Genomic DNA, 27,128 nt, shown 5'->3' on the forward strand with positions numbered 1-27,128 from the left:
ACGTTTGTAAAACTATTTCAGGTGTTCAGATTTCCAGATTCATTTCAGGCATCAAAATTAGAGATGTTTGGAAGTTTATTCATTAACTGTTTATTGCTGTCCTTCAAATGTAAGATGCTGGCTGTAACAGCACTGCTTGGTAAAATCCTTCTGTCTTTTAAGCCCAGTATGCTCTGTCCTGTCTGTGCTGTTTCCATCTCTATTCTGGTTTTTCCAGTCAGTCCCCTCAGGTGTTCTGCCTTACTTTATGTGCTGATGTTGCCCTAGGAGTGGCATATGCAGGAAGAATGGCTATGGGGACCCCTTTCTCTCCTGAACTTTGATGATTTTATGGCAATATAATGGGGGATGAACCCGCTGCTCCTGCAGGGAAGGGGGAATGTGTTCTAGGGGTTCGTTTTGGAATCACTGATGCCTTGTGAAGGTTGACTTTAGAATAGAGGCTGGACAGAGTTAAAGAATAAAGTAGGGATTTATTAAAAGCATCTCCTCAGTGGATCCACCTTGAGCAGCACAAGAGCCCAGCCAGGGCTACACCTGAGATGAACCAAAATGGATACCTGGGCACAGGGTCTCTCACTTTTATAAGTTTTGATCCATTTGTATATTGGAGTTAACTGTGCAGTTCCAGCTTTAGCCCAGGCAGTCCCACCCTGCTTGTTTTTCTCTCTCCAGCCCACGGTGTTTGTGCTCTTGGGCTGAGATTTGGATCATTTGTCCTCGGTCCCCAGCTGGAGCAGGAATTGTTTTGTCTCCCTGCTCTGTGCACAGAGCTCACCATCCCCTAATGTGAGGCTCAGAACTACATCAAAGCAGCACAGAATGTGAAAAATATAAAAGCTAAAACCTGAGGCATCATCACAAACTGTAACAAAGAAGGATTTCCCCTGATGACTCACTAGGAGCCTTGTCCACTGTCTCTTTGTTAACCTGGACACCAAATTTAGCAGCCAGCATTGCTACTGCCTTTGATACCTCACCAAAGATAGGTGAGTTTATCTCACAATAAAATGCTTATTGATGTGGTACCTCTTTCTGGGGGTAACAAGGGCACGTTTAGCTGATGTACTCAAGACTTTTTTGTGAGTTTCCCCATTTTAGCTATGAGCTCCTTTTCTCTGCAGGCCTTTGACTGCAAGGCTGTGGGAGGCAGATGAGCACCAGACTCTTCAGGATTCTCCATGGGGTTTGGAGGCACAGCTGCAGGAGAAGAAAGTACAGAGTGAGGCATTAAAATTTTAAACTGTTGTTGGCCCTTGCAAAGCAGGGAGGGAAGGTTTGTGAATGATTTTTATTGGTGCAGGTCTAACAAAAGGGAAAAACAACCTCCCCTCAAGCTTCCAAGCTGCGTGAGGTTGGAGCTGATCTGGGCTGGTTCCCCTGTGCTGGCCAGGATGGGTACAAAGTGGCTGTGACACTTTTGGGTGTTGGGTGCTGTCTGGGTGGAAATGAGATCATGTCTTGTGTTCTCTTGCACAGCAGCCTGCTGGAAGCTGGGATGCACCGAGGGTGAGCGAGCAGCTTACACAGTGATTGTGACAGGTCAGGTATTTCACAGAGCCTGCTGCCAGCTCAGGAACACTGAGATCTCTGAGACCCTTTTCCAGTCGTGTCCGCCAGAGAAAGAAAGAAAAGAGAGAATGAAAAATAAATCTGCTGTATTACAGACACAATGAGCTCCGGATCAAAGGGGGATGGAGCTTGAAAGGTGATGTTTTCAGTTTTGCTGGCCAGAGGGGTTGTGCCTTAGTGGCATGGGTAAACAATGAGGAGAGAGACAGTCCCTTTGGGAGTCAGTGTCTGACTTAACGAGCCAGCAGTTATTGAGAGATGAATAGAGGAGAAGTGAACCGTGCTTTCTGGCTGCTAGTGTGGCTCATTTTCTTCTTTCTTTTCTCTCTCTCTCTCAAAGATCAAAGGCCTAATTTTAGAACAAGCCCTATTTATGGACTGCTCAGCCACTCTGTCTGCTTTACTCTTGTTCTAGAATAATGGAAAATAAATAGAGCTGGCAGGATCTCCCAGTGTCCAGAGCTCATCCCTGATGCAAGGCAGGAGGAGAAAAAAAAAGAAAAAGACCTTTCCTAGCAGAGGTTCTGTGTGATTTGTCTGTGCAGAGGGAGTTCCCCTCCCTCAGCTCTTTCAGTCTTTCCTCGTGATCAGCAGCTGCAAAAATGTGACCTGTGAGTGCTCCTGATGTTCAGCAGAGCAAACTGCTCCTGATCCCTGCCACAGCTGACAGGACTGGGCAGAGTCCTCTTTGCAGGGCTGCTGCTGAGTTTGGAGCTGTGTTGGTGTGTGTGCCTCTGGACTATCCTCCTGTAGATGCAGCCCACCATGATCAGCTGCATTTTTATTCTTTTTACAATAGCATGAGATGCTTGGGTCCACTCTAAGCTGTGAACTGATGTGGCCAGACATCCTTTGTACTGACTGGCTGCCTCTGCCCTTCTCTGGATCTCTAGACAATTCCCACCACTCACTAGTTCTTTGTGTTTCCTCACATTACTTGGCACCCCCCTCCCCCTTTCCTCTTCTCCCCCTGCTGTTTTTCTAATCTATCGAAATAATTTTTAATTGTTACCTTGTTCTGCAAAATCAGGGTGACAATTGTCTGCAGTAACTGCTCAGTTCAGCTGAACAGCAACTGGGGGGAAACACATTCTGTGTAGGTGTAGTTTGAGGGTGAGCCTCTCATTACCCCATGAGAATGCCTTTTATTTTCTTCCTCTCCTTTGTGTCAGCATTTCACCGAGTTTCCTTGGGATGACGTTTCCATGGTCCATATCACTTGATGCAGTGACAAAATCCTGGAAACACTGGTGTATTCAGGATGGATTTGAGTGATGGTTAAAGGCTGTGTCAGACTCTGATGGTGTAAGGAAGCTGCTCTTGCATCCTTTAGTGGGGCAGTGTGATCCCCACACTGCTTTCTGCCAGCTAAATCTCTCCTCTCCCCAGGTTTTGCAGCACTGAGGATCTTCACTGCTCTGGAGCTCTGGGAGAAGGGAGAAGAATCAGCCCAAACCTCCCTGCTGGGAATTGCACAAGAAGCATTCCAGCTGGGGGCAGGGGTCTGTGTGGCTCTGCTCTTTACACAGCTGAAGCTTAATTGGTACAAAGCTGCCGATAAGGGTGCACTGTGCAGGGCTGGAGCGAAGGTAGTTCATGCAGAAGAGCTGAGCAGAGGGAAGAAGTCTCCTGAATCCGTTCAGCTGCCCAGATTCCCGGCAGCCCTGGCCGTGGTGGGAGCCCGTCAGCCCCTGGAACGGAGCGCGGAGCGGGGCAGGCTGCGTAGCAACTGCTTGGAGAAGTGGTAACAATTCCCAAGTGGGGCAGTAACAAAATCGATTTTTCTCCCCTTCAGCTTGGCAGCTCTCCAGGTGCCTGCTGTGGCACAATGAAGTGTGTGGCTGGGGAGGGAGGGAGGGACTTTGGGGTGATGTGTGGGGGTGTGATACAAAGAGGCACAAGTTTAATCACTGACCCATCACACTGCATGGATTTATTTCTGGACTCAATTTCCCAGGAACTCTGCTATTGCACACGGGGGAAAATGCCTCTGCTGAAGTTTCTCTAGCTCCAGCTTGGTGAATAAAGATCTGTCGCTTTGGAGTTCCTCACGGCAGCTCTGTCACTACTGACTCATCCATCTGCTTCAGGAAAATGTTTGCTGTCCACTTGCTAGCTTTCCATTTCACAAAGCTAAAAGAGGATCAAATAACAAAGGTAAGTTGCAGCATTAGCTGGTTGCTATTTTAGGAGCTGTGTTACCCAGATACAGAGGGGTCTGCAGTGAGTAATGCAGACCATATAATGGCATTATCCACTAAAACCATTCAGCCAAATGGGGTAGGAGGTGTTTAGACCTTAACCCACCTGGTGAGTGTGAAAATAGGTCTGGTTAGTGGTTTTCCCTGCACAGTTGTAAGTGCTCTCCCAGTAATGGAGCAAATTTTCTGCACTAAGGGAAAGTGCTTAGGCTTTATCTGGCATGGTGTGGAAGAGCCCAGAGGACAGAAAGGATCACTCTGGCAGAGTCCCCTTGCAATGTATCATGAATGATGGGATTTCTCATGTCAGTAATAAGTCAGTCATGTAGCAGGGACAGGGAAAACCCCTGTGGTCTTTGGGTCTGCTGAGATTCAGGAGAGATTTCCAGCTGGTGTTGGGGTTCCTGTGCCTCCTCTCTGCTTATCCAAAACTGGCTAATCACTCTGATGTTTACAATTGGAAAAGCTTGAGATGGCTCAGATCTGGAGCTATCAGTACTGGCAGTGAGCTGCCTAATGGTTGCTCTTCCCTAATCTACTTTCATGCCATGCTGAAATGGGTTTTTGGGCTTGTGTCCATCATGAGACCATGTGAGACCTGTAAGCTTCATGGCTCAGAGGTCCTCTGCTTTGTGGACATGTCCCCTCTGTCTTCCTGGGGTTTTCACTGAGTGCTGGCAGGTGCCATTGCTGCCAGGCTCCATCCTCTGGTTTCTGGAAAGGTGGGAGCTGGGGCTGGCTGTGGGTGTGGTGGCAGATCCAAGGTCCTGGTGCTTGGATCTGCTTCCATCACTGAGCTCATCAGCAAAGGGAGCAACTCCAGCTTCTCCTGTCTGTGCCCAAAACATGGAGTGGCCTGTTCCAAGGAGGACTTCTTCCATTAATTCTGTTTTGGAGAGAGGCATTCTGAGACAGGTTCTGATATCTCAACAATCAGATGTCCCTGACCCAGTCATAGCCCTTTTATCCCTGGGATTTAATGTGATCAGAAACAGGCCTGGCTGCCCCTCCCCTCTGTGAGGAGCTATCTCTTATCTAGACAGAACTATTTCTTCATTCTTTTTATTAAGGAAGAGAAAGACCTTGTGGAGCAGTGCTTGGATGGAGTGGGCTTTGTAGGGAAACATCCAGCTTGCAGTGAGTGAGGACAGTGGAGACGAGGGAGCAGAGGAATTCTGGCAAACAGAATTTTGCTGCTCTGGCAAACAGAGCAGAGGAATTCTGGCAAAAAATTTCAAGGCTGCATTAAAAAAAAAATCAAAAAGTCTTTCTGTAAGGTTCAGACTAGCCCTTCCTGAAGGCAAGAAACCACATGCTCCTCAGACTTCTCTTACAGGCAGCCTAGGGTAGGATTTACAGAACAGAGCTGATTCCTCGCTTATTAGAAAGAAATTTCTTCCCACCTCTCCCTCTCCAGGCTTATTTACTCTGTGGTGGCAAAACCAAGAGCCTGCCTGCTCTGTACAGGTGCATAAGCTAAGATGATGGATCTACACAGTGGGGGAGCTTCAAAAAACCATTGGAGGAAACCAAGTACTTGCACAAACAAGGGCTACAAAGACAAATCTAATAATGGCCTTTTCAAGGCACAGCTGTATCCAAAGGCAGCTGCTGCTCTGGGACAATTGAATCTTGTAGTTTAACATTTTCTCCTCTGTGTGTGTGTTGAGTGCTGGAGGGACTTTCAGGATCCTGGCTCTTTCTGGTGGGTCATTGCTGACCATCAGTTTAAAATGGCACTGTGAATAGGTGATTAGTTTGTACCTCATTAAAATAGGTAGTAAAATAGTCCAAACTGCAGCAGAGACCAACTTATCTACAACCTGCATTGCCCTCTGTTTAAACAATGCAGCCTTTTAAATCCAACCATGGTGGGACTTTGTATGTATGTGTCAGTGCCAGCAGTGTGTGCTCCTTAAGGAAAAAGCTTTTCACTTTGCCCTGATGAAGCTGTTCACAAACACTGATTAACTTCTCTGCCAGTTGATCTGAGCTGCTTCATAGATATTTGGAATTCTTTTCCATTCAACTGCCTTCTGTTTTGATGTATTCTGTGAGTTGCAGACCTTTAACAAAGGGTATTGATTGCACCCAAAAAAAATGTGTTTTAGATGTAATCCTAGAATCACAAGAGAATGGAGAGCAGAGCTGGAGTGGGAAAAAGCTTTGAGTTCCAGCCTGGCATGCCAACAAAGTTAATTGTCTGTGGAGTGAAGCAGTAGCTGAATAGACATTTTTGGGTTGTGGCTGACATGCTTGGGTGCTGATGGCATTTTCTGGAGAGGTCAAATTCTCACCAGATTGACACACTTTGCAGTTCTAGCTCATTACATCTCTAGCAGGAGAGGATGGTGTGGAAACAGCTTGTCAGGGTACCAAGCAAATCTCATGGCTTACATAGATTGTCAAGTTACTGAACCATCAGAAGAGATGGCCAGCTTTTGGGCAGTGATTCACCAAGGCTGCACTAAACATTTCCAAACCAAAGTTTCTTTAGAAGAGTGAATGTCCTGATGATGACCTGGAGCTTGCTTACAATGACAATCATGAGAACTTCAGCGCTGAGGTCGAAAATGTGTGGTGGTGTCTGAGGGTCCCCAGGACGAGGGAAGAGATGAGAACCTTGAGTCCAAGTTCTCATAAGCCTGATTTATTATTTTATGATATTATATTAAAAGAAAATTGTATACTAAAGAGAGAGAAAGGAGACATCAGAAGGCTAGCAAAGAATGATAATGAAAGCTCATGACTGACTCCTCAGAGTTTGACACAGCTGGACTGGGATTGGTCATTAAGTAAAAACAATTCACATGGAACCAATCAAAGCTGCACCTCTTGGCAAGCAACCTCCAAACCACATTCCAAGCAAGCAGATAATTATTGTTTACATTTCTTTTCTGAGGCTTCTCAGGAGAAAACTCCTGGGAAAAGGATTTTCATAAAATCTGTCAGTGACAGAAAATGAAGCGAACAAGCAGCGCAAGGTCCTGCATGGCTGAGTGCCACCTTCCCTCCCTGCAGGTGGACAGGTTCCTGCACCAGCTGCGCCTCTCTGATGATGTCCTGCAGGATGTGGCAGCTCGTTTCCAGGCTGAGATGCTGAAGGGGCTGGCCAGGGACACCAACCCCACGGCAGCAGTGAAGATGCTGCCCTCGTTCGTGCGCTCACTGCCCGATGGCTCAGGTGAGTCCCTGCTCAGCCCTGCTGCCAGCAGCACACACACACACACACACACACACACAGGGCAGCCAGGTCACTCACTGAGAACGTGTGTGTGCTGATACTGAGCCTGGGGAGGGCTGGCATGGTGGGGAAGATGGAACAGGGAAGCCTTATAAATATGATTGCCTGGCAAAAGATTTTGAGAATATGGAAACTGTAAGTGAGATTGAAATGAAAGCAAGCTTTGAAATCCCTCAGTTACTGAACAACTGGAAAACAATGGTGTGGCTGCCTGCAAGTAATCCCCTTCTGATGGAACAACACCCTCTGCCTGCAGACAGGCCCAAGGGTCAGAGCAGACCCTACAGCTTGGCAGAAGGGCCCAAAGAGGAGTTTTTAGGGTTTAAAATGTAGCACAGTATAGTAATGTAATGATTCTTATAGGCTGTATGGAAATGCTGTAGGATTTGTGTATTGTACTAGATTGGTTAGTGAGAATCAGAATATTCAACACAGAAGAAGATTTATGGTATTGTAATGGCAACCTCACTCTCTTACCCCTTTTACTCTCTTACCATTTTACTCTCTTACCCTCTCTTCCTCTCTGCCCCTCTCTCCTCTCAGGCCTGCTCTGGACTGTGGCAGCTCCCAGCAGGGCCCTGCACCCAGGCCCTCTGCAATAAACCCCAAGTTCCATAACCAGAAGAAGATTTATTGTATTGTAATGGGAACCTCGCTCTCTCATCCTCTTTCCCACTCTCTTTACCCCTCTTTCTCTCTCTGGGGCCTGCTCTGGGCTGTGTCTGGCAGCTCCCAGCAGGGCCCTGCACCCAGGCCCTGTGCAATAAACCCCAAATCCCAGCAGGGCCCTGCACCCAGGCCCTCTGCAATAAACCCCAAATCCCAGCGGGGCCCTGCACCCAGGCCCTCTGCAATAAACCCCAAATCCCAGCGGGGCCCTGCACCCAGGCCCTCTGCAATAAACCCCAAATCCCAGCAGGGCCCTGCCCCCAGGCCCTCTGCAATAAACCCCAAGTTCCTGACCTGGCTGCAGAGATCTCTGCTCTCCATCCATCCTGTCCGTCCTACCCCCATCACTCCTACACTGGCAGAGTGGTTTTTCCCCTGCACCAGGTGGATTTTGGCCTGGAGCTGCTTGTTTGAGGAAAGGAGCTGGGAAGTGCTCAGGAGCAGCTTCTCCCGTCTGTCCTAGTGCAGGCCTTGCTGTGGGAGCTGTGGTGGACATAGCAAGGGCAGCCTCTACAGCCCAGAGCCTGCAGTGCACTCTGCTGGGGCTCTGGGATGTGTGTCCTGGCCTTGGGGCTGCAGGGAGGGCAGGATGCTGCAGTGAAACCCCCCAAACTGCCAAGGGACAGCAGCAGGGCATCCTCAGAGCTGGGACCCACAAATTCTGCACTGCTTCTGCTAATTCCCCAAAAAGTGATCCCTTCTGCCCTTCCCTCCTTGCCCTCCCCATTGGGATAAACTGCTCCTCAATGGGGTCTGCCAGGAACTGCTCTGCTTCTTCAGCTGAGACTTGAACAGAGAAAGTGCAGTGGTGTCCCCTGGGAGGATGTGACATGAGATAGGAACTAAAGCTCATCTTGTTTGGAGAAGCATGCACACCCAAAATAAACTCCTCAGCTGGCTCCTGGCAGTGCAGGCTGACAGAAAATGGCATTTTCCCCAGGTTTAACCAAGTTAATTTGTGCAGGATCCTGTGTCTCACCAAGATCAGAACTCGGTGTAAACCAGCTGTGCAGAAAACTGGAATGTTAGCTTTGTACCTTTCCACATGACTGTTCCCTCTGATGGCAATTTCCCTGCAATTAAATAAGGAATAACAGCTTTCATGGCATAAAAAAGTCATTTGAAGGAAGTGCCTTGAAATGAGGCATGTCTGAGAGAAACTATACACAAACTGATGGAAGGGGGCACTCTTCCTTTGCTGCTGGCTTTGCCAAAGAGAAACAAGTGCTTTTTTAACCCTTGCAATATCAGTGTCAGTCACTGCTCCTGAGGTCTCACAGGTCTCTGATGCTGTTCTGAACCTGGAAAATTGCATGTAGGGTCATCAGCAAGAGCTGATGTCCCCCAAGGCCAAGGCTGGATGGTCTGTGTGGCCTTTCCTGTGTGCCAAGGACATGCTGCAGCATCAAGCTGGGCTATATCCTATTGACACACTGCCCACTCCAAGTAGCACACTGATTTTTCTATTTTTGCCCTCTAGAAAAATCCTTGTTGGTTATTTTGCTGCCAGACTGGTTAGAAATTCCAGCAGGTTTAAACCGTTCAAACTTGGATGGTTATTCCCCCATTATTATTATTATTATTATTATTATTATTATTATTATTATTATTATTATTATTGTCTCCTCCTTCTCCTCCTTCTTCTCCTTCTTTTATTACTATTATTATAATAATCTTAGAGATTTTTTTGGTGCCCTCAATGTTACTGCCCGAAATGACTCATTTAGAGCATCTTTCATAGTTTAGGGATTAACAGTCTGACTAATGTCACAGTTTACTGAGTAACCCAGTCTGCCTCCTCACCTTTGATAGCAGACCATGGTATTACAGGTAGAATTTCCTGCTTCCTTCCCTTTCAGGACCAGATTTCATCCTGTTTGGACTGTGGAACAAAGATCATGCAAGGCTAGGCACATACCCCACTGTGTTTTCCTTTTGGGAAGGGCATTTTCCTGTGTGTGGGATAAACAAATTTTATTGTAGCAGCAAGGCCAAGCTGTCCTTCCTCAAATCTGAGGTTTGCTGCTGGAGATGTGTGTGTCTGAGCAAGCCTGTGAAACCAAATGGGGCTTTTTTTGTTAGGGTCAGGATTAAATGTGGGAGATGGTATTTCTTGTTCAGATTCAGATGTTTGTTAGTTCTTATTTATGTTGCAGTTTTATAAACTGTGCGTTCTACAGCACTTCACTCTAATAAACTAAAAAATGGAGACCTCTCTCTTTACAAGGCTTTTCAGGGATAAACTGTCTAATTTAAAATTAGACAGTTTACCCTTAAAAAATAAAAAATGACACTTAAATTATTTTTACTTTTAACTTAATAACTAACTATCTGTGGCCCACAATGTGGACTCTTTAATCTAATTACATAATACTGCTTAAACTTGTGAAGAAGAAGGACTAGCTTCTGTTTTAAAACTCCTATCTTGTTTTATGTGTATTCTATCTTATTTTAAATATCTTACTATATTCTAAAACTTTAAACACTAAATTTTCTACTATGTGATATTACACACTTCTATTCAAAAATGGAGACCTGTCTCTCTCTTTACGAGGCTTTTTAAGGATAAGCTGTCTAATTAAGAAATGACACTTCAATTATTTTTACTTTTGACTTAATAACTATCTGTGGCATGCAACGTGGACTTTTTTTCCTAATTACATAATACTGCTTAAACTTATGAAGAAGAAGGACTGGCTTCCGTTTTTAAACTTTTATCTTGTTTTATGGATATTCTATTTTGTTTTATGTATATTCTGTCTTGTTTTATGTATGTTCCATCTTGTTTTAAGTATATTCTGTCTATATTGTTTTATACATATTCTATCTTGTTTTATATATCTTACCATATTCTGAAATGCCAAACTGTTTTCGACTATGTGATATTACACACTTCTATTCAAAAATGGAGACCTATCTCTTTCTTTACAAGTTTTTTTAAGGATTAGCTGTCTAATTAAGAAATGACACTTCAATTATTTTAACTTAATAACTATCTGTAGCCCGCAATGGGGACTTTTTTTTCTAATTATAAAATACTGCTTAAACTTGTGGAGAAGAAGGACTAGATTCTGTTTTAAAACTTCTATCTTGTTTTATGTATACTCTATCTTGCTTTATGTATATTCTATCTTGTTTTATGTATATTCTATCTTGTTTCGTATATCTTACTATATTCTAAGACTTTAAACACTAAGTTTTCTACTATGTGATATTACACCCTTCTATTCAAACTACACACCAATGATTTCAGTTATACGATTTAATTTTGGAAGTCTTCTCTACAGCCTTAGGTTAATTGTAGTGTTCTTTTGGGGGGCAGTGCCTGCCAGCACACAAAGTCTCAGATTCCCAGTTTCCAGGGAATTCCAGCAGCCATCTCTGTGGCCATCCCAGTGATGCTGTTGTCCCCTGTGTTGCAGAGAAGGGGGAGTTCCTTGCTGTGGACCTGGGGGGCTCCCAGCTCCGTGCCCACCAGGTGAGGGTGTCTGATGATGGCAAGCAGAGCAGCCAGCTGGAGAGCAAGTTCTACCCCACACCCAAGGAGGTCACCCAGGGCAACGGAGCTGAGGTGGGACACTGCTGCTGTGCTGTTTCTGTTATATTTTCTGAAAAATCCTCTTCACCAGGATTTCTTCTCCCGGGAAGATGAGGAGCCTCAGCTTCTCCATGTTTTGCTGCTCTGGAATGTGGTCTGGAGATTGTTTGTCCAAACATGTGAATTGTTTTTAATTAATGACCAACCACCATCAGCTGTGTTGGACTCTGAGGAGTCAGTCACGAGCTTTCATTATCATTCTCGTTAAACCTTCTGATAGATCCTTTCTTTTTCTTTAGGATAGTTTTAGTATAGCATTATAATACAATACAATATAATATCAGCCTTCTGAGAACATAGAGTCAGATTCTCATCTTTCAGCTCATCCTAGAAACCCTCACAAACACCACACTGTGCTGCTGCTGCACCTGCCTGTGGGACACTGCCCAACTGTCCTCTCTTCCTGCAGCTCTTTGATTACATTGCTGACTGTCTGTCAGACTTCATGGACACCAGAAACCTGAAGCAGAAGAAGTTGCCTCTTGGATTTACATTTTCTTTTCCATGCAAACAGACCAAGCTGGATGAGGTAAGGTGCATAAGAAATGCTCTTGTCAAGCTGAGCTCCTTGCAGAGTCTGGAGCAGCTGCTGAGTGCAGGTGCTGCCCTGTGGCTTTTACCTGGGGTCATGTTTAAATGGCTCTCTGAAGAAGGCAGGGATGACTTTTAGTGTTTAACTAGACCTGACTATCCTTCAGTGATTCATTTCTCATCTCAAGGCAGCAGCATCTTTAAGCTAAAGCTACCCTATTGCTCAGTCAGTACCCAATTCCACAGGAACCATGTGCCCCTGTATTAACTGTTAGAAAGAGATGTGCACTTCTGTCACACATTTTTATTTTTTTAATCACTCCTAGTTTTTTTTTTTTATTATTTACAGTTGATTCTTAATAGGAAATACCTGTAGCTGAGCTGCTTGAAATACTTCTTAGGGAAACAAAAATTATTTTGTGTTCTCTCATTGTAGCCTCTCTTATTTCTAGGGGTCTGAGCTTTGGGCTCCAGTCCTGCAAACGCTTTTTGCTTAATGCCATTAGGCTGTGATCAGCATAGAAAAGCCACATGTGCTTTAAATGAAGCACAGGGAGACACATTCACAGAATAGGGACTTTATGACTGTACCTTTTTGGCTGTGTTGGTACTGACAGGCACCCCAAGGTAAAGATGTGACTTACAGGTTGGTACTGACAGGCACCCCAAGGTGAGATGTTCTCCTCTGACTCATTTTGGCTGAGTTTTAATAATGGACTTCTCCACACACTTCAGTCTTGGCTGGCTTTGTGGTTTGCGTGCTATGTTTGTGTGCTTTTGGGTCACTGCCCTGTTTCTTTTCAGGGGGTTCTCCTTGAGTGGACCAAGCACTTCAGGGTCCGAGGAGTGCAGGGCACAGACGTGGTCAGCTCCCTGCACAGGGCCCTCCAGAAGCACCAGGCAAGTCCATTGATGGCAATTTTTAAGGTCAGCAGTAAGAAATTATTAAATCTGCCCTTCAACTAGCTTTGGATAACACCATATTTTAGTATTTTGGAAAGCTTTGCTTTTTATGTTTGATGTTATTGATAACACCAGCCAAGAAATACAAAGCATCTTTCCATATCTTGATGACTTAGTAGCAAAGAGGAAACTGCACAGCCTCAAGGGAAGGGCTTTCTGCTTGAGTGTGGTGTTGCTGCATGTTGTAGCTGCATTTCTGTGTGTTTCTGTCCCACCTGGTGGGCTCTGCTCAGGGGCTAGAGGGTGTTGTCCTTTCACACAGCACAGTATCACAACACTCACACCAATGATGTGTCACTTTTTGGGCAAATGAGGTGGGATTGGGGAAAAACAAATCCTTCAAGCAAAGAGGCTGGCGAAACACTTGAGAATTCAGAGACATTTGTACCATCACAGGGCTGTGGGAAGAGTGTTGTAAAAGGAAACAATGTCTTCCAACCAAGGAGTTTTCCTGAATGAGGCCTTCAAAGTCCACCCAGGGAATATGTCTGCATGCTGGTGCTTTATCACAGAGGAGGATTTCTGAGCTTTTCTCCCTGTTAATCACCCATCTTTCTGCTCTTAGGACATAGATGTTGATGTTTTGGCCCTGGTCAATGACACGGTGGGAACCATGATGACTTGTGGATATGATGACCCGCGCTGTGAAGTTGGACTCATAATTGGTAATTTTTTCTGTTCACCATGAAGGGTTTTTTCCCCTCTCATTTGTTGAATTACTACAAATCTGAAGTAGGAGGGAGTTTCACAATAGAGGAAACAGCAGAAAGAAAATGGAAAAAACAATGGTTGGATTTTCCAGCCTGGCTGCCTTCTGTAAAGCAGCTGTTTTTATGCTGATCACATTGCCATCAAATACCACAGTCCCCATTTTGTCTGGGCTCAGTTGTGACCAGCATACTAAACTTTTCTGCTGACTGTATAGAAAATTACTGTGTCTGTCCAGAGAAAGCTGAATTCCCCTCACGTCTGGTAGTTAGTACCAGCTATGCTTTCCACAGTTTCTCCATTTCATGCACTATGATGCCTTTTATTAGGCACACAGAAGTACATTTGAAAGAGAAAAAGATGTTTTTAAACAAGTCAAACCTTAGAATAATTTCATATTTTTTCATTCCCTGTGAAATGATGATTTCACGGGTGCAGGTGGCCTGTATGAGCATCCTGTGCCACAGGGTTATGTGTTTGTGTTTTCTTCCAAGGACAATATACTGACTTATTCCCAAACAGAAATCACACACGGAACAAATAGTGGTTTGTCCAATGCCCACAGGGACTGGCACCAATGCCTGCTACATGGAGGAGATGAGGCACATCAGCCTGGTGGAGGGGGACGAGGGCAGGATGTGCATCAACACAGAGTGGGGGGCCTTTGGGGACGATGGGGCTTTGGATGATCTCCGCACAGAGTTCGATCGGGAGCTGGATCTGGGATCTCTCAACCCTGGAAAACAACTGTGAGTGACTCCCTGTCTGAGCTCCCAGAGTGCTTTTCCAGTGTTTGCCCCATTGGAACAGGAATTGTGTTAACAGTACCTGAGATGACGTGGTGCTGGTTCTGTGTAATCCAGATCTTTCCCTGCTGGAGAGGGTGAGTGCCTTTCACAGCTCCCTGCTGCAGGCTGTTGTGGTGTGATTTCAGGGTTTACCTCAGAACCTCAGGTCCCTCTGCTGATAATTCCCTGCCAGGTGTGTCTGTCACCTCTCCTTTCCCCTCCCAGCACTGTCTGTCAGTCCTGGCATTCCAGAAGGGCATCAAGTGATTGGCAGATCCAAAGGATACCCTCTACCCCTTGAGGGACATTGGGCCCTCCAGGTGTCCTTTGTCCCTCCCCTCCTGTCCCTGCTTGGTGGCTCCCTGCCCCTTCCCTGCCCCTCTTCCCGGGGTTAAAGGAGCAGCAACCACGGGCTCAGGGAGTTCTGTTGGAGGAGTTGCTGCATTCAGAGGCCTGTGGGCCAGAATAAAGCTCTGGATCCAAACCCTCCATCAGAACCGACTCCTTTCCTTCACCATCCCCTCAAAGCTTCTCCACAGAGGGAAACCTGAGGAGTGGATCCTCTGAAGGGAGGAGGCTCCATCCCAGCACCACCAGAGTTCCTGCAGGCCTGAAATTGTCTGCACGGGCCCAGCTGCAGCATTCAGCCAGCCCAAAGCGTCTGTGGGGTGAAACACCACACACCCACAGCCCAAAGTGTCTGTGGGGTGAAACACCACACACCCACAGCCAAAAGTGTCTGTGGGGTGAAACACCACACGCCCAGCTAGCCCAAAGCGTCTGTGGGGTGAAACACCACACACCCACAGCCAAAAGTGTCTGTGGGGTGAAACACCACACATTGCACAGCCAAAAGTGTCTGTGGGGTGAAACAACACACATCCACCATGCCAAAAGTGTCTGTGGGGTGAAACACCACACACCCAGCCAGCCAAAAGTGTCTGTGGGGTGAAACACCATAGTTGCCACTATTTGGTTCAGCACCAAGGCCCAGAGAAGCTCAACATTGTCCTGTACACAATATTGGTAAATTCCAATATAGCAGCCAAGGGATTGCTGCTGCAGCTGCCCATGGGGTGTTGAATCCAGGTGGTTGCTCTGCTTTGATGCTGTGGAGGAAAAGATCTGGTGAACACCTCCTGAATCCTTCCTGTGCTCCATTCCAGGTTTGAGAAGATGATCAGCAGCCTGTATTTGGGGGAACTTGTGAGACTCATTCTCCTTAAAATGACCAAGGAAGGTCTGCTCTTCAATGGGAAAGTGTCAGCTGCTCTGCTTACTAAGGGCAAGATTGAAATGAAACACGTGTCTGCAATGGAAAAGTAAGAACTTGTAATACACTCTTAGTAGCCACTCACAAAGTTAGTCTTTCACTGGCACAGCAGTGATAATGAAAGTGTAGCTAAAATCTGTGAGTGCTGGGAACAATCCTGAACTGTTCAGCTTGATTTTGCTTTTGCCTAGGACTAAAGTTGGCATTTCTGTAGGTGGGAATTGGTGTAAGAGAGTTTTAGCAAAGTACCACAGTAGCAAGTGTGCTGGTAAACCTCCCAGATGCAGGTTGTTCTAACAACCTCTCTGGAGACCTGAGTGTGTGGAACAACAGCTGCAGCTTTCAGCCTCTCTGATGTGGGAATCCTGGGGCTGTGGAGATGCAGTACAGATTATAAATCAGCTGATGGATGACTGCATGGAAAACTGGGATTCTGATGGTCCTCACTGTCACTCCAGGAATTATTTTCTTTGGTTTATCCTGTTCTCTTCTTGACCAGCTAATTGGTGTCACCAAATGCTGAACCCCAGAAGTTCAGCATTGAACTCTCTCTCCTGGGTACTTCTGGGAATGCTGTGGGAGGCACATTACTGGTTTATGGGAACCAATTATGATGCTGTCTGATAGGTTGTGTCATGTTCTCCTCACATTTCTCTTTGAGCCAAGGTATTGATTTGTGAGTTTTTGCATTTGGTGATGAATTCTCTTGTTTTGGGGGCAGGTACAAGGAAGGCCTGAGCAACACAAGAGAGATCCTCACAGAGCTGAAGCTGTTTCCCTCAGAGGAGGACTGCGTTGCTGTGCAGCACGTCTGCACCATCGTCTCCTTCCGCTCGGCCAACCTGTGCGCTGCCGCGCTGGCCGCCATCCTCACTCGCCTCAGGGACAACAAAAAGCTGCTGAGGATGAGAACCACCGTTGGCATTGATGGGGGGCTCTACAAAACACACCCCAGGTGAGCAGCAAAGAGGATTTGATAATGGCTAAGAGCCTCCATCTGCACACGTGTGTGTGGCTTTTCAGAGAACTGCTGGTTTTGCTTCCCCTTTGGGGTGAGGGCTAAGTGGCTTGCTTTGGTATTGCAAAGCTGTCCCAGGAGCTTTAGAATTTGGAGTGGAGTTGGAGCTTTTCTGGAGAAAAGGAGACTCAGGGGTGACCTTATCACTCTCTACAGCTCCCTGAAAGGTGCCTGTGCTCAGGTGGGGCTGGGCTCTTTCTCAGGCAGCACTGACTGAACCAGAGCACACAGCCTCAAGCTGCACCAAGGGAAATATAGGTTGGATATTAGGAAAAGAGTGATAAAGTTCTGGAATGGTCTGCCTGGGGAGGTGGAGTCACCATCCCTGGGTGTGTTTAAAAACAGCCTGGATGTGGCACTCAGTGCCATGGTTTTGTTGAGGTGTTTGGCCTGGGTTGGACTCCATGATCTTTAAGGTCTCTTCCAACCTCATAAGGGAGGAGGCTCCATCCCAGCACCACCAGAGTTCCTGCAGGCCTGGCCTTGTCCCCACGGGCCCAGCTGCAGCACCCAGCCAGCCCAAAGTGTCTGTGGGGTGAAACACCACATATACAGATAGCCAAAGTGTCTGTGGGGTGAAACACCACACACCCAGCCAGCCAAAAGTGTCTGTGGGGTGAAACACCACACACCCACAGCCCAAAGTGTCTGTGGGGTGAAACACCACACACCCAGGCAGCCAAAAGTGTCTGTGGGGTGAAACACTGTGACAGTGTTCACAGGGGTCCGAGGATGAGGGAAGAGACGAAGATCTGACTCCATGTTTCAAAAGGCTGATTTATTATTTTATGATATATATTACATTAAAACTATACTAAAAGAATAGAAGAAAGGATTTCATCAGAAGGCTGGCTAAGAATAGAAAAAGAATGAATAACAAAGGCTTGTGGCTGACTGAGACACTCTGGACAGCTGGACTCTCATTGGCCATTAACTAGAAACAACCACATGAGACCAATCACAGATGTACCTGTTGCATTCCACAGCAGCAGATAACCATTGTTTACATTTTGTTCCTGAGGCCTCTCAGATTCTCAGGAGGAAAAATCCTAAGGAAAGGATTTTCCAGAAAATATCATGGATACAAAACACCGCAGTGCCGCTGTTTGGTTCAGCACCAAGGTCAGACAAGCCAAGGCACATCCCATACACAATATTGGTACTACCAGTAGTAAGCCATGCCCCAAAGGGCTGTGAGAGGCTCAGGGAGGGTCTCTGTGTCCCTGCCAGGTACGCCCAGCGGCTGCACAAGGTGCTGAGGAGGCTGGTGCCCACGTGTGACGTGCGCTTCGTGCTGTCGCGGAGTGGCAGCGGCCGCGGGGCCGCCATGGTCACGGCCGTGGCACTCAGGCTGGCAGCCCAGCGCCGCCGCCTCGACGCCGCCCTCGCCCCCTTCCTGCTGCCCCCCAGCACCCTGCAGCAGGTCAGGGACAGCATGAGGGCTGAGCTGGAGTACGGGCTGAAGAGAGAGGCGCAAGGCCAGGCCACGGTGAAGATGCTGCCCACGTACGTGTGCGGGATGCCGGATGGGACAGGTGAGGCTGGCTCCTCAGTGCCTGGAGGTGTTCAGGAAAGCTGCCTGTCTGTTTTTGGTGGGGAGGAGTATGCTAATTAATCTGGCACATCCCAGGGGATTGATGTTGTCAAACTGGTGCTTCCTGCTGTGTTATCTGTTATCTTCAGCCCCATGCTCAATGGGATAAATGCCATAGGGAACAGCGTGCTGTCATCGGTATGCTGTTCTGACTGGCAAACGTGCTAGGAGAAGCACCAAAATGAAATGCCTTTCTTTTCCTTCAGAGAAAGGAAAGTTCCTTGCCCTTGACCTTGGTGGCACAAATTTCAGGGTTCTTCTGGTCAAAATCAAAAGCGGGAGAAGAAGATCAGTGCAAATGTACAACAAAATCTTTGCCATTCCTTTGGAGATCATGCAAGGGACAGGAGAAGAGGTAATCTGAAATGAATGTTTTACTGAATCAGCCAAGCCCCATTATATGGGATTACTTATGAGATTTTTATGCCTCTTCTTTCCTTCCAGCTCTTTGACCATATTGTCCAGTGCATAGCAGACTTTCTGGATTATATGGGGATTAAAGGTGCTCGGCTTCCTCTGGGCTTCACCTTCTCCTTCCCCTGCAGGCAAACCAGCATTGACAAGGTAAGGGCTGCAGCAGCTCTGCATCTGCCTGGTGAATGACATCATTTTGGGCAAGGCTGACTTGTTGGTCTGGAGAATTTATTACTTTGCTTTGCAAATCAGTTGTGTTTCATGAGAAAATTATCGTCCCGTGTTATCCACCTGCCTATGGGAGGCAGAGCTTTCACTTTTTGTCTCTGGTAAGTGATGGACATGAACTTGCTTTTGTTTTATAAAGATTTAGCCCTCATGACAGCAAAATGAAGTGCATGTTTTTAACAACCCAGGAACCTCCTTATGCTGCCTTAACTCCTCAATGGCAAAAGATAACAAATGGCTCCTTGTGCTTGCTCAGCTACAGTCCCAGGTTGTTTTCCAGCCTGTGCTGCACAGCTCTGAATGTGCAACTTCTGCACCACATTAGCTTCTTTCTGCTAAGTGCCAGTGGACAGACCTGAGCTTACTTGCTCAGCTTGGAAGAGTTGGCTTTTTGACAGATATCATATCTTTTATCTTATCTGAAAAGATTTATGGATTTCCAAGAGGGGCAGGGGATGTTGTGCTGCTTAGTTCTAGTCAAATATGTAAGATATTGGGGAAATGAGAGGCTGCTATTTTATTGAATGTTTTAATGTCCTGGTGGGGTTCACAGTAGCTTCTAAAGCTGGAAGTTAGTCTGCTCTGTCTCAATTTTCAGCTCACTGTTGAGAGTACAGCAACAGGACTTGGCCTTTTGTGGAAACATGAATTCATGTGCCTTCTAAACCCACAGCTTAGCCTTTTGGTCTTGACAAATGATTAGGAAGCAAATTCCAGAGTATTGATGGCAAACTGAGTGAGCCACATCTGTGTCCCACGATATGTTGCTCTGTGTGTTTGGTCTTCTGCTGTTGCTAGAACTTGAGGGTGTTTCTTAATATCAGCTTTTTCTCCCAGTTTTCTTCTATGGCTTTTTTTTCCCCCTTTGGACAGACAGTCCAGAGCCACTTAGGAAGTGCAAAGCTATTACTTCATGTAACCTGGAAAACAACTTTTGTCAGGCCAGGTTGTTGTCTGAAAAGAAACAAATTAGTGTTGCCTGGAGTTGTGGGATCATACCAAATGTCCTTCAGGAAACAACCCAAAATTTCACAGTAGATTAATTAATGTTTGATGAGTGATTGATGATTTACAACAAAAGTATTGTCCAAATGAGTTTTAGAAGGTACTGAGGCACTGAAGGTAATTTTTGCCTTGACAAAAAGGTGATTAAACTTGGAGCCACTTCCATCAGCAGTGGAGTAACAAAGACACACGGCACAGCCTGCACCAGACACCCACAGTAACCTGTCCAGGGAAATATGTCATTTGGGGGAAATAAAAAAGCCTTGGGGTGGGAGGCAAGAAAAAGCTGATGCTTGCAATGTACAGTCTGCTCTTTGTCTCCACTCACGACTTTCTTTCTCTTCTGTTTCAGGGAACACTTGTGGGATGGACAAAAGGATTCAAGGCGACAGACTGTGAGGGGGAAGATGTTGTTGATATGCTGAGAGAGGCCATCAGGAGAAGAAATGTGAGCTGGTTTTTCCTGCTCATTTTGGTGTATTTAAAGCACTCTCACTCTGGCATTCCATACTGATTGTGGCTTGTGTTTCAGGAGTTTGACCTGGACATCGTAGCCGTGGTGAATGACACTGTGGGGACCATGATGACCTGTGGCTATGAGGACCCAAACTGTGAGATTGGCCTTATTGCAGGTACAGTGGTGGCCAAGTGGCCACTGAGAGAAGGAAGCACCTACGTAGAGCTGGGCTTTGGCATCTCTAAACCAGCACCTTTTATTTGAGTTTGATATATTAGAATATATATATATTAGTATATATATTGATATATTAGTATATATATTGATATATTAGTATATATTGATATATTAGTGTATATATTGATATACTAGTGTATATTTTGATATACTAGTGTATATATTGATATATTAGTGTATATATTGTTATACTAGTGTGTATATTGATATACTAGGATATATATTGATATACTAGTGTATATATTGATATACTAGTGTATATATTGATATATTAGTATATATTGATATATTAGTGTATATATTGATATACTAGTGTGTATATTGATATACTAGTGTGTATATTGATATACTAGGATATATATTGATATATTAGTGTATATATTGATGTACTAGTGTATATATTGATATATTAGTGTATATATTGATATACTAGCGTGTATATTGATATACTAGGATATATATTGATATACTAGGATATATATTGATATATTAGTGTATATATTGATATATTAGTGTATATATTGATATACTAGTGTATATATTGATATACCAGTGTGTATATTGATATACTAGGATATATATTGATATACTAGGATATATATTGATATATTAGTGTATATATTGATATACTAGTGTGTATATTGATATACTAGGATATATATTGGTATACTAGTGTATATATTAATATACTAGGATATATGTTGATATACGAGTGTATATATTGATATACTAGGATATATATTGATATATTAGTGTATATATTGATATACTGGTGTATATATTGATATATTAGTGTATATATTGATATACTAGTGTGTATATTGATATACTAGCGTGTATATTGATATACTAGTGTGTATATGGATATACTAGTGTGTATATTGATGTACTAGTATATATATTGATATATTAATATATATATATTGATATATTAGTGTATATATTGATATACTAGTGTGTATATTGATATACTAGCGTATATATTGATATATTAGCCTATATATTGATACACTAGTATATATATGGATATATTAGTTGCTTGGGGTTCTTGGCAGATTGGTGTGGTGCTCAGCAGGAAACTTAACCACATCTGCAGCAGATAAGTTCCTGAACCTGTTGGATTTTTGATCATCTCTCTGGTGGTGCCTAACAAGTGTATGCAGGGTAAAAGAACACAAGCAGATAGAGCATGAATTCTTGTTTTGACAAGTTGCTGTGAACCAGGTCACAGACCATGGGGCAAGCAAATGTTTTTAAAAATCTGAATGAATTCTTGTTGGGCTTTTTAGATGATTCCCCCAATAGGTTCCTCCAAGTTTTGATCCAGAAATATGTCTAAGCATAGAATCATAAAATGGCCTTGAAATTTGAGATGAGGCAAAGAGAACTTTAAGATGAGCACTGCAATCATCTTCCATAAGTTTCTGGTGCTGCTTCACTTTTCCAGCTGAAATCTTGTAATTTCTTTCCTTTTAGGAACAGGTACCAATGTTTGCTACATGGAGGACATGAAAAACATAGAAACAGTGGAAGGGAATGAAGGAAAAATGTGCATTAATACAGAATGGGGAGCATTTGGTGACAATGGCTGCATTGACCACATCAGGACAAAATATGACAGAGAAGTAGATGAAGGCTCCCTAAACCCAGGCAAACAGAGGTAAACGTAGTGGTCCTAATGCCAAGAGCCTGATGGAGTCAGTCTTGGAGAGACACTGTCTGCTTTTTAAAATGTGCTTAATGAATGAATAATCAGAAAGGAAATTTTAATATTTCATTTCTTTTGTTGCTTGGTAAGTAACCTAGATATAAAAAAAAAACCCAAGGAAAAAGGAAAAAACCAAAGACGTACATTGTTACCACAGCACTGTTTTCAGCTTAAAGCATTACCAAAAGTGCAGCTTTTAAGATTTCCCTTCAAAGTCTAGGTCATGCGTTGTTCCTCCTCTTAGGGTGATTTTTCAAAGGCAAAATACAACTGAAGCTTGTTGGGTAAAGACAATATTGATTAGATGTGACTCTGGTGAATGCATGCTGGGACAGGCAGGAGTTTCTCTTCAGTGTGGACTCTGGCTTTAACACAATATTCTGTTTAATATTGCAAAGGTTTTTTTCCTACTTCTGTTACCATTTGGCACAGGTAAATATATTGTAGTTGATGTTTGCACTTGAAGCCTCTGCAACAGATTTTTGATGATTGAAAAATGGAGTTCCATGGCTATTGTTCTGCAAGGCTGAACTGCTTTTTTTCTGAGTTCATGGGGTATGTACATACTACTCAAGCTAAACAGAGCCATCTCTTTAAATGAACATTTTTATTCTTCTTTTGACCCAACAGGTATGAAAAAATGACCAGTGGAATGTACCTAGGTGAAATAGTAAGGGAAATTTTGATTGACCTAACCAAACAAGGGCTGCTGTTCAGAGGACACATTTCAGAATCACTCAGGAAAAGAGGAATATTTGAAACAAAATTCCTGTCTCAGATTGAAAGGTAAAGTTGTTAGATTTACGTGATTTAAATCCTTAAAGTCTTCTGGGACACCTAGAACACAGTCTTTTGCAAGTGTGGGGAGCCCTTTCCTTCACAAAGTCAATTAAGTCAGTTACAGTTTTCTTCTTTGTGCATCCCGCACCTCCAGAATAAAAGTTAAAAATAAGAAACTGGGGAAGTCACAGGATTATTGCTGTAATTATATGAATTATCATTTCCTATCCACACAACTGGGTTATCTTGAATGCCTGAGCCGTCAAGCTAAGTGTTTCTTGTCGGTCTTAAAACAGCACTTATTTAAGAAAGCAAGAAGTCAGTGACACACGAGTATGTGCATACCTATATATCTGTATGGTTACAATGGTCTATTTGAAACTCTTTCTGCTGTGGAAAGCCTTGAAAGGAGGGTCTCAGGAAAGTAACAGTTGTGTGGCTGAGCTGGCTCTGCTCCCTCATGGCTTTGGGGTTAGGTGGGTAATTACTGTTCGAGATGCAGCCTAACATGGCAAAGGGCATGGCAGGAGCAGCTGTTCCATCTGAGTTCAGACAGAAACCAGCCTTGAGGGAACTGGGGGGTGTTAGAGCTGAGGTGGGCCCGTTTCCCTGGGCCCAGAGCTGTGTGAGGTGAGGAGCTGTCCCTCGCTGCTCCGTGTGTCCCTCACTGCTCCGTGTGTCCCTCACTGCTCCGTGTGTCCCTCACTGCTCCGTGTGTCCCTGCAGTGACCGGCTGGCCCTGCTGCAGGGTGTTAGAGCCGAGGTGGGCCCATTTCCTTGTCCCAGAGCTGTGTGAGGTGAGGAGTTGTCCCTCACTGCTCCGTGTGTCCCTCACTGCTCCGTGTGTCCCTCACCGCTCTGTGTCCCTCACCGCTCTGTGTGTCCCTCACTGCTGCGTGTGTCCCTCACTGCTGCATGTGTCCCTCCCTGCTCCGTGTGTCCCTCCCTGCTCCGTGTGTCCCTCACTGCTCCGTGTGTCCCTCACCGCTCTGTGTGTCCCTCACCGCTCCGTGTGTCCCTCACCGCTCCGTGTGTCCCTCACCGCTCCGTGTGTCCCTCACCGCTCCGTGTGTCCCTCACCGCTCCGTGTGTCCCTCACTGCCCTGTGTGTCCCTCACTGCCCTGTGTGTCCCTCACTGCCCTGTGTGTCCCTCACTGCCCTGTGTGTCACTCACTGCTCCGTGTGTCCCTCAATGCTCTCTGTGTCCCTGCAGTGACCAGCTGGCCCTGCTGCAGGGTGTCAGAGCTGAGGTGGGCCCGTTTCCTTGTCCCAGAGCTGTGTGAGGTGAGGAGCTGTCCCTGAGTGCAGCTCCGTGTGTCCCTCACTGCTCTGTGTGTCCCTCACTGCCCTGTGTGTCCCTCACTGCCCTGTGTGTCCCTCACTGCTCCGTGTGTCCCTCACTGCTCCGTGTGTCCCTCACTGCTCTCTGTGTCCCTCACTGCTCCGTGTGTCCCTCACTGCCCTGTGTGTCCCTCACTGCTCCCTGTGTCCCTCACTGCCCTGTGTGTCCCTCACTGCCCTGTGTGTCCCTCACTGCTCCGTGTGTCCCTCACTGCTCCGTGTGTCCCTCACTGCCCTGTGTGTCCCTCACTGCCCTGTGTGTCCCTCACTGCCCTGTGTGTCCCTCACTGCTCCGTGTGTCCCTCACTGCTCTCTGTGTCCCTCACTGCTCCGTGTGTCCCTCACTGCTCCGTGTGTCCCTCACTGCTCTCTGTGTCCCTCACTGCTCCGTGTGTCCCTCACTGCTCCGTGTGTCCCTCACTGCTCCGTGTGTCCCTCACTGCCCTGTGTGTCCCTCACTGCTCTCTGTGTCCCTCACTGCTGCGTGTGTCCCTCACTGCTGCGTGTGTCCCTCACTGCTGCGTGTGTCCCTCACTGCTGCGTGTGTCCCTCACTGCTGCGTGTGTCCCTCCCTGCTCCGTGTGTCCCTCACTGCTCCGTGTGTCCCTCCCTGCTCCGTGTGTCCCTCCCTGCCCTGTGTGTCCCTCACTGCTCCGTGTGTCCCTCACTGCTCCGTGTGTCCCTCACTGCTCTCTGTGTCCCTCACTGCCCTGTGTGTCCCTCACTGCTCCGTATGTCCCTCACTGCCCTGTGTGTCCCTCACTGCTCCATGTGTCCCTCACCGCTCCGTGTGTCCCTCAATGCTCTGTGTCCCTCACTGCTCCGTGTGTCCCTGCAGTGACCGGCTGGCCCTGCTGCAGGTGCGGCGCGTCCTGCAGCACCTGGGGCTGGACAGCACCTGTGAGGACAGCATCATCGTCAAGGAGGTGTGTGCAGCCGTGTCCACCCGGGCTGCCAGGCTCTGCGGGGCAGGGCTGGCTGCTGTCGTGGAGAAGAGGAGGCAGAACCGAGGTGTGGAGCGCCTGCAGATCACTGTTGGGGTGGACGGGACTCTGTACAAGCTCCATCCTCAGTGAGTGCCTCGGTGCCACTTCCCTTTGCTGTTTGCTTGTTGCCACTGTGAGAACAGACCTGTGCCAGCTTTCTGCTGAGAGATTAAAAACCTGAGAGGGGGGAAGGATCTAACACATCTCACTGCATTTTGTCATTTCCCTTTCCTAGCCAGAGGATCAAATATTGTAAAGTCAGCTCCAGTTACCACTGGGAGGCTCTTTTCTCTGGGAAATACTTATTTTCCTAATACTTATTTTCCAGTGTTTTGGTAGATTTCTACAATATCTGAGGCTCCTAGATGGAAAGCTGTCTTGAGTTTACGGAGTTGCTCGCAGTATTCTGTGAGCAAGGCCTAGAAACAGCATTTGCTTTTGAGCTGGGAGGAGAGAACCTCCTTCAGGATCTCTGAAGATGTGGGCAGTGTGTGGCATCATTCTGAACAAAAGTGAAATGGAGAAATAAAAATTAAAATCTGATTGTGTACAAAAGTTTGTTTCTTTCACGAATAGGAGAAAAAGCAAAAGAAAGCAAGGGCTGAGGTACCTTGCTCGTAGGTGAATACAAAGATCTCAGATCAGAGAGCAGCTGCTGAAATGTTCTGTTCTTCTCTCCCTTCCCTTTCAGTTTCTCCAGGATCCTGCAGGAAACAGTGAAGGAGCTGGCCCCTCAGTGTGATGTGACTTTCATGCTCTCTGAAGATGGAAGTGGGAAGGGAGCTGCCCTCATTACTGCAGTTGCAAAAAGGTTGCACAACGTTGGACAGAAGTAGAAATGAGAGGCCAAGGAGCCCCAGCCCTGCCAGGCGTGTGCAGCAGGGGTTTGCTGGGTGGTGGTTCCACAAAGCTTTGCCAGCACCAGCACTGGTAGCTTTTATTGGGGAGCAGCTGGTTTTGACCAACCAGGATTGTGGATTTTTGGTAACTTGGTGTTTCTGCCCCTCACTAGAATTATGTCTTGGCATGGCACAGCTCTGTACTTCCTGCTGTGCATCTCCAATGCTCGTGGGAGAGTGAAAACAAAACAAAATCAACCCAAATGTGTCTTTTTACAACTTCTTAATTAAGCTGCTGCACCACAGCTGAGTTTATCACCAGTTTCTTAGGATTCTGTGCTTAGTTTTGCCTTGCTCTGGCTCGAAGAATATTGAGATTCTGATATTGCATCTCATCTAGTGGAATATTTGTTCAATGCTTCACAGGTTTTACAATAAATTTGGAGGTGAAATAAATGAATGGTCTGTGGTCAGTGATGCTCCCCCTGCTGCTGCACTGGTTGCAAGTGTAATGCAACACTCCCCTGAAGACAGGAGGCATGTTTAATTAATGAATGTAAAGTAAAAAAATGTGATTCCACAGAATATCAGTTTGTGCCAAAATGTGTCAGTGCATCAGAGTCCCATAAAGCTAAACCAGTGCTGCATGGATGCTGACTGTGACTGATCCTTTGGATCCTGCAGGAATCAGAGAAGGTAAAAGGAGCTACAGAGTCTGCAGTGTCTGTGTCAGGGCTACACAGAGGGTATCAAACAGGCCACCCAAATAGTGTGTAGAGGGGAAAAAAAAATCACCTAAATTTATGAAAGTCTCCTCTTTGTTTTCCCTCTGTTATCTTCTTGCGTGTTCCTGAGAGAATTGTTTCCATTTTGTGCAAAGGAAGTTTATCCTTGGTTTTCATTTTCTGTTGCCTGCCTGTTTGTAGTCTGTTTGTAAATAAATCTGTGTTGTTGTGAGCTTTTGCTCCTCTGT

At 45.9% G+C, this 27,128-nt stretch overlaps 1 protein-coding gene across 4 annotated transcripts; it reads left to right on the forward strand.

Moving 5' to 3' along the window:
* Positions 1-3,594: 3,594 nt before the first annotated feature.
* Positions 3,595-27,110, forward strand: LOC102066731 (hexokinase HKDC1). 4 transcript variants are annotated; one of them, XM_074544442.1, is made up of 18 exons: positions 3,596-3,729; positions 6,795-6,957; positions 11,109-11,257; positions 11,694-11,813; positions 12,620-12,742; positions 13,344-13,443; positions 14,052-14,235; positions 15,441-15,596; positions 16,269-16,502; positions 17,796-18,100; positions 18,366-18,514; positions 18,604-18,723; positions 20,159-20,254; positions 20,339-20,438; positions 21,977-22,160; positions 22,839-22,994; positions 25,169-25,402; positions 26,008-27,110. In XM_074544442.1, exons 1-18 carry the CDS (start codon positions 3,667-3,669, stop codon positions 26,150-26,152), a joined length of 2,781 nt encoding a protein of 926 aa, XP_074400543.1. In that variant the 5' UTR covers positions 3,596-3,666; the 3' UTR covers positions 26,153-27,110. The 4 variants fall into 4 exon arrangements, with proteins under 4 accessions (XP_074400546.1, XP_074400543.1, XP_074400544.1 ...); XM_074544443.1 differs by having other exon boundaries at positions 12,620-12,715; XM_074544444.1 differs by lacking the exons at positions 25,169-25,402; positions 26,008-27,110 and adding an exon at positions 23,715-23,799.
* Positions 27,111-27,128: the final 18 nt, after the last annotated feature.

Source organism: Zonotrichia albicollis, chromosome 7, assembly GCF_047830755.1.
Source record: "Zonotrichia albicollis isolate bZonAlb1 chromosome 7, bZonAlb1.hap1, whole genome shotgun sequence".
NCBI lineage: Eukaryota > Metazoa > Chordata > Aves > Passeriformes > Passerellidae > Zonotrichia > Zonotrichia albicollis.

What these genes read in the sequence shown, in the direction of transcription:
- LOC102066731 (XM_074544442.1), top strand. Translation starts at nt 3,667, where the DNA reads ATGTTTGCTGTCCACTTGCTAGCTTTCCATTTCACAAAGCTAAAAGAG. An exon ending in TGAAGTTGGACTCATAATTG is followed by an intron (nt 13,444 to 14,051) that starts GTAATTTTTTCT and finishes CAATGCCCACAG; the next exon opens with GGACTGGCACCAATGCCTGC. An exon ending in CTGTACAAGCTCCATCCTCA is followed by an intron (nt 25,403 to 26,007) that starts GTGAGTGCCTCG and finishes CTTCCCTTTCAG; the next exon opens with TTTCTCCAGGATCCTGCAGG.